This window comes from Lissotriton vulgaris, chromosome 4_1 (genome assembly GCF_964263255.1).
Source record: "Lissotriton vulgaris chromosome 4_1, aLisVul1.2, whole genome shotgun sequence".
Classification (NCBI taxonomy): Eukaryota; Metazoa; Chordata; class Amphibia; order Caudata; family Salamandridae; genus Lissotriton; species Lissotriton vulgaris.
The window spans coordinates 991,279,844-991,286,011 of NC_141691.1; the positions used below are offsets into that span (position 1 = coordinate 991,279,844).

At 53.6% G+C, this 6,168-nt stretch overlaps 1 protein-coding gene across 1 annotated transcript in view; it reads left to right on the forward strand.

Moving 5' to 3' along the window:
- AFG3L2 (AFG3 like matrix AAA peptidase subunit 2) overlaps positions 1–5,652 on the forward strand; it is a 134,284-nt gene extending 128,632 nt beyond the window's left edge. The window contains exon 6 of the mRNA XM_086967382.1: positions 4,825–5,652. Coding sequence (XP_086823508.1) covers positions 4,825–5,067 — 243 coding nt within the window. The 3' untranslated portion in view covers positions 5,068–5,652. The remainder of the gene's footprint in view (positions 1–4,824) is intronic.
- The last annotated feature ends 516 nt before the right edge of the window (positions 5,653–6,168 follow it).

The following is a 6,168-nucleotide window of genomic DNA, read 5'->3' on the forward strand; positions in this document are numbered from 1 at the left end:
GGGCTCTTCCAACCCCATAATCATTCCCTTGAGTGTGCGGTTGAACCGCTCGACCAGTCCGTTTCCTTGAGGGTGATAGGGGGTTGTGAATCGGTAGGTGACCCCGCACTGCTGCCAGAGGGATTTCATATATTTTGAAATAAAGTTCGTGCCCCTGTCGCTGACGACTTCCCGGGGGAAGCCCACCCGGGAGAAGATCCCCATTAAGGCTCGGCCGACCACCGGTGCTGTTACAGTTCGCAGGGGAACAGCCTCGGGATAGCGGGTGGCGTGGTCCACCAGTACCAGGATGAATCAATGCCCTTGTGCTGTTCGGGGGTCCAGGGGCCCCACAATGTCTATTCCCACCTTTTCGAACGGGGTGGTAACAACCGGGAATGGTTGCAGGGGTGCCTTGAGTTTGCGGCCGCTCTTCCCGCTGGCCTGGCAAGTGGGGCAGGACTGGCAGTGGTTGAGGACGTCATTTCTCATTTTTGGCCAGTAAAAGTGGGTCACCAGGCAGTTGTAAGTTTTGTCCTGTCCCAAGTGTCCAGCCAGGGGGACATCGTGGGCCAAATTCAACAGGAAGTCTCTAAAGCGGAGGGGCACCACCAACACTCGACTGGCCCCCAACTCCGCGATTTTTTGTTCGCTATACAACAGGTCATTGTCGCAATAGATCCAGTGGGCCCCGGCGGTATTTCCCGTGCTCTGGGCGAGGGCTTGCTGTCGTAGTCCCTCGAGGGAGGGACAGGTCTTTTGCTCTTGACGGAACTGTTCCTGGGTGGGTCCCCCTTCTTGACGCCACTGAGCCAGGTCTGGAAGGTCCTGGGGCTGAGCGAGCCTTTCTTGGGTTTGTTCTGGGGGGTGGGTATGGTCGGCGTCCCCCACTGGAGCGATCAGGGGAGGAGGTGCTGGCCATTCGGGTTCTTCAGGTCGGGGGATGGCGCGGCCGGCCATGGACCGGGTGGTTACGCACGCCCAGTCCGGGAGGCCCAACATCCCCAGGTGCTCTCTTCTTTCCACGGCGGCCCACGGGGAGCTCTCGAGATCGTTCCCCAGGAGACAGTCCAAGGGGGCATCATCGCGGACCGTCACCTTCAACATGCCGGATACTCCTCCCCATTCGAATGGGACGCAGGCCATCCGACACAGGCTCTCAGAATTGTCGGCTGAACGGACGGGGCAGAGAACGTTCGGCAGGATTTGTTCCGGGGTCACCAGGTGACAGCGGACGGCCGTCACACTGGTCCCCGTGTCACGTAGGGCTTCAGCCTTGCGCCCATTTATGTTCACCCACTGACTGTATTTTCTGGTGTTGGCGGGTAGGGGAGCCCGCGGGATCATGTCTCTTCCCCCTAGGCACGCCAGGACCATGGCGGCCGGTTCCCACTCTGGTTGTTCCTGTTCGTATTCTTCATGTTCTTCGGAGATTTGCTCCTCTCCCAGGGCGGCGGCAGCTACCTGGCGGGGCCCCGGAGTCTGGTTCTTTGGGCAGTTCGGATCATTGGCGTAGTGGCCGACTCGCTGGCATCGGTGACAAGTGACATTGGCTCGGAACCCCGGGCGCATCGGGGGGTTGCCCCGGCCGGCCGGGAGCAGGGTGCTGGTAGCGGGAGCGGCCGGGATGGCGTCTTTCCCCCGGCCCTGGCCTCCTCCTCCTCCTCGGGGACGGTGATGACCTTGGCTGTTCCTGTTCTGTTCGTTCGGCCCACTCTGGTGCTCTCCCATCGGTCAGCCTCGGCGGCGAGCTGCCGTGGATCAGTCAATTTACTGTCGAGGAGGTGCTGCCTGAGCTCGACGAAGCAGTTGTTGGAGAGGTGCTCCCACACGATGAGGTTGAAGAGCTGCTCGTAGGTCGTTACGTGGCTTCCCTTGATCCACCCCTCGAAGGCTCGGCTGAAATAGTTCACATATTCCACCCAAGTTGTACCCGGGATTCGGGTGCAGTCGCGGAACCTCTGGCGGTACATTTCGGGTGTAAGCCCATATCGAGTGAGGAGGGCGGCCTTCATGTGGTCATAGGACGTCATTTGATGGTCCGGGAGCTGTAACAGGGCATCGTGGCCTTCATTGACGAACCTCCCCCATAGACCGGCTCCCCAGTCACTTCGATCGATCCAGTGGGAGGTCATGGCGATCTCGTAGGCCTTGAACCACTGTTGTATGTCGTCGTTTCGGAAATACTCTCGGATGACATCTTTGGGGATGTGGACCTTTGGTTCTGTAGCTCCTGGTGTGGTCGGTTGCTCGGGCACCCCCAGGTCTTTGTTTTGCTTCCGTAGTTCTATCTCTGCCAGTTTGCGCTCGTGTTCGTATGCCAGTCTCTTTTCTTCGAGTTCTCTTTGTCTTTGCTTTTCTTCCCGCTCTTCTCGGAGCCATAGGTGTTCTAAGTTCAGTTTTTGTTCCGCTAGTTTTAGCTCACCGTCCATCTTGAGCCGTGCCATCTCAAATTCGTGTAGTCTGTTTCTTTCTCTTTCTTGGATCTCTTCCTGTGAGAGACCCGTTCTCCGTTCTTCGGGAGAAGTGGTGTTGATCTCTGATGCTGCAATGTTTTGGTCTGGGGGTCTGACGGCCCCGGTTTCCGCCCAAGACTTGATGGCGTGCTTGAAATCGTCTTTCGTGCTCAGACCGGTGGTAGCAATGCCTAGTTCGATGCAAAATTGTTTTAACTCACGATGGCTGTACTCTTCCAATTTCTCCATCTGGAATTTTTCTGTGCCCTCTTTGGTTGTCATTGTGGTTTAGTCGTGGGGTGAGTCACTATCTGTACGTACGCGTTGATTCGGATCGCGCCGCTGGCCACCAATGTTAGACGGGACCTGGAGGGTCGGCCGAGGACAAGGGGAGAGGTCTCCCGGGAGAGCCGTCTCCAGCGATCGTACAGACCAGACCAGTAACTTCCCCCCCACAGATGGACACCACACAAAGATAAAGTTTAACGTTCTTTATAAGCAATCTTGAAGTACGGTAGAATGGTACAAGGAGGTCAGGACTCAGGGGTCCCCTCGAGTCTAGTCTCTTGGTTGGGGGAAAGAGGGTAGCGGGACAGTCTTGTTACCAATCTGGTAGTTACGATGAGATGATGGGTAGCTCACAATCCTCAAGCTTGGTGTTCTAGGAGGACAGGCCGCGGCAGCGCCAGCAGGTCCCGAGAAGATCGTAGGTGGCAACGGTCCGCGGCAGCGCCAGCAGGTCCCGACGAAGATGGTAGTTACAACGGGCCGCGGCAGCGCCAGCAGGTCCCGACGAGGATGAAGGTTGCAGAGGGCCGCTGCAGCGCCAGCGGGCAGGACGACAGTTCACAAGGCAGGGCTGCGGTAGCGCCAGCAGTCCGTCAAGGATGAGTTCTTCTTGGTGTCTCTCGACTCCAGGATACAACTGCCTTCCTGCTCTGGAGCTGCCCCAGTTATAGGTCTGGCGCCCTTTGATGTCCGGACCCTCGCACTTGGAGGTCGGGAGGTCCGGGATGAGGGAGTCCAGACACCCAGCAGGGGGGTGGAGCCAGCGCCCGGGGAGGCTGGGGGCGATCGGCACCTGGCGGGGGAGAGCCATCAACACTTCTTCCTCCCATTGACCTGCCAAGTGGTCCGTTCACCTCCTGGGTGGATGGTGGTGCCGGGATGTCGGGGCCTGGCCAGGCCCAGGGTTAGGGTCGAGTTGAGGCCTCGTGGTGCAGTGTCCAAGATGGCGGCCGGGCCGGGCAATGGAGCTGACAGTGGCCCGGGCCAATGATACCGAGATGTCCGGGAGCAGGAGTCCCGTAGGGGACGGGGTGCGGGTTGCTTCTGTGGGTAGCACCTGGAGGGCCGGCGTCCGGGCCCTGTCATGCGGGGAGGGAGCGAGCCCTTCATGTGGCCTGTTCAACAATGTGGAGGACACTAAGATCACCACTCTCCACAGACAGACAGACACACACACACACACACACACACACACACACCACCCCCCCCCCCGTTTAGTGTGGCCAAAGACAAAAATGTAGACGCCAAGGATCATGTGGCTGACCTCCTGTTCAAGTCACGGGGATACAGCAAGCTATAAGAGGTCTTTCCTGCAACTGACCAGCTGACTAGTGGCAACTGGACTTGCACTGGATTCTGTCTGACACCCTGTGTGCCTCTCCTGATGTCGGCGGGGGAGGCTTTAGAAGTGTACTTATGTGGTGGATTTGGGCTTAAAGTATTAAAGTCAAAAGGTAAAATCCTCAGCCTATCAAAGTGCATCATCCCCAGCAAAGATCTTATAAGAAAGGTGCTAGAGAAAATGGCGCCCTAACATGGTATCGTGCATGGACTTTTTTTACATTTAAAAAAATACTTTTTCAGGGTGTAGATTTGTGACATTGTTGTGAGCAGTGTCAAGAAGCTGAATAATGTGGAAATGGAACTGTGATACAGCGATGAACAATTTCTTCCATATTCAGATTGTCAATTGCTCTTCCTTCCCTTACAAAGGAGAAACAGTGTTACGCAACACGCCAGTTCATTCTGATGAAGCGGTATGGCGGTGCCCTTTTTTTAAGTGAGTGCATGATACACACAGAAATAGCCATCACGCACATCTCGAGGCCAGACCGAGCACACATTTCTCACATTTGCACACACTTTCAAGCCAATAGTATAAGGGTGAAGGTGGGAGGCCAGTGACATCATGCCAATATGTGTTCTCATTTAGGTTTTAGTTATCATGTATTTAGTTTAGGCTTCACGGGGCATTCCGTCAGTCCTGCAAGTCACTGTTGAACACGTAACTGTTTTGATCTTGTAATATGGTTTCGGAGGGTATTTCTGACTGCACTGAGATTTTGTTTTACTCTAAATCGCACCTTTGCATGTTTTGCAGGTCGCTCTACGATTACTGGAAAAAGAGGTACTGGATAAAAGTGACATGGTTGAACTACTGGGCCCAAGGCCATTTGCAGAAAAATCCACTTACGAAGAATTTGTAGAAGGAACAGGGAGCTTAGACGAGGACACCTCACTACCAGAAGGCCTAAAAGACTGGAACAAGGATCGTGAGAAGGCAAAAGAGGAGTCTTCTGATGAGCAAGTCGCAAGGCAGATCAGTGAAGGGATTCCATTTTAGAGACAAAGTGTTGTGTGTTGAGAACTGTGTGGCATGTTACACACTGTACAGTTACTGTTATTCATAAAATTGAACACTTAATTAAATAATTTACAAAAGAACCGCTTTCAAATCAAGAGATCTTTCACTTAACGGAGTTGGGCATGGTGCAAAACAGTTCTTTTACAAAGTAAAAGTGATATTTCAGAGAAGATCGGGGTATTGCTTTGAAACAAAGTAATGTCTGGTAAGTGTGCTGGAGTTACCATTGAAAATGTGTCTCTGAAATCTTAAATCTTCCTCCAACCCAGAACTAACGACTCATTGATATCTTTAAGGCACTAAATTCAGTTCTATTTGCAACAGCTTTTGGCAAAATTCCACATATTCTCTTGCCCAAGGAAGCTTTTTTGGCAGGACAGAATTTAGCAAGCGTTTAAAGTAATAAACAAAAATAGAGACATCCAGAGATCATCTCTTGCGGTTTTATTTAGATCTAAAGTATTTCTCAAGCACCTGCTATGTAAACTATGAATGTATTCAAATAATTGTGTAAATAGGGTTTATTTGAAGCAGACAACCATTAAAGGTGGCATTTTTTTCTGACATTGGTGTGGCAATATTACAAATCACATCCCTTGCTGTAGTGGTCTGTTATGTTATGCTGATTTGTAGAGTCCGCTGTACCTGGGAGCGGATCCTGGCACTGAGCTGGTGTGAGTCTAGGCACACGTAGACTCACTAGTGGAAAAACCAGATCTTCAGCTTCTTGCGGAAATCCTAAGTGAGAAGGCAGGGCCGGCTTTAGGCATGTGCAAGCTGTGCACCTGCACAGGGCTACCAAACCCCAGGGGCCATCACACCAATATATATCCTTAATATAATAATCCTCTGAGGATGGATACATATTTGCGTGGCGGCCCCTGGCAGGTATTTGGTGGCCTCCGGCTCTGTTCCACTTCCAAACACCCTGACCCCCCTCATCACTGGCCTCCGCGCTCCGCCCCGCCCGGACCCCCTCTTCCAGGGCCCCCTACCTACGCTCCCTGCCCAGGGCCTCCATGAGCCTAGAGCCGCCCCTGGAGAAGGGGACCCTTATGTCTAGCGGTAGATCGTAGCGCG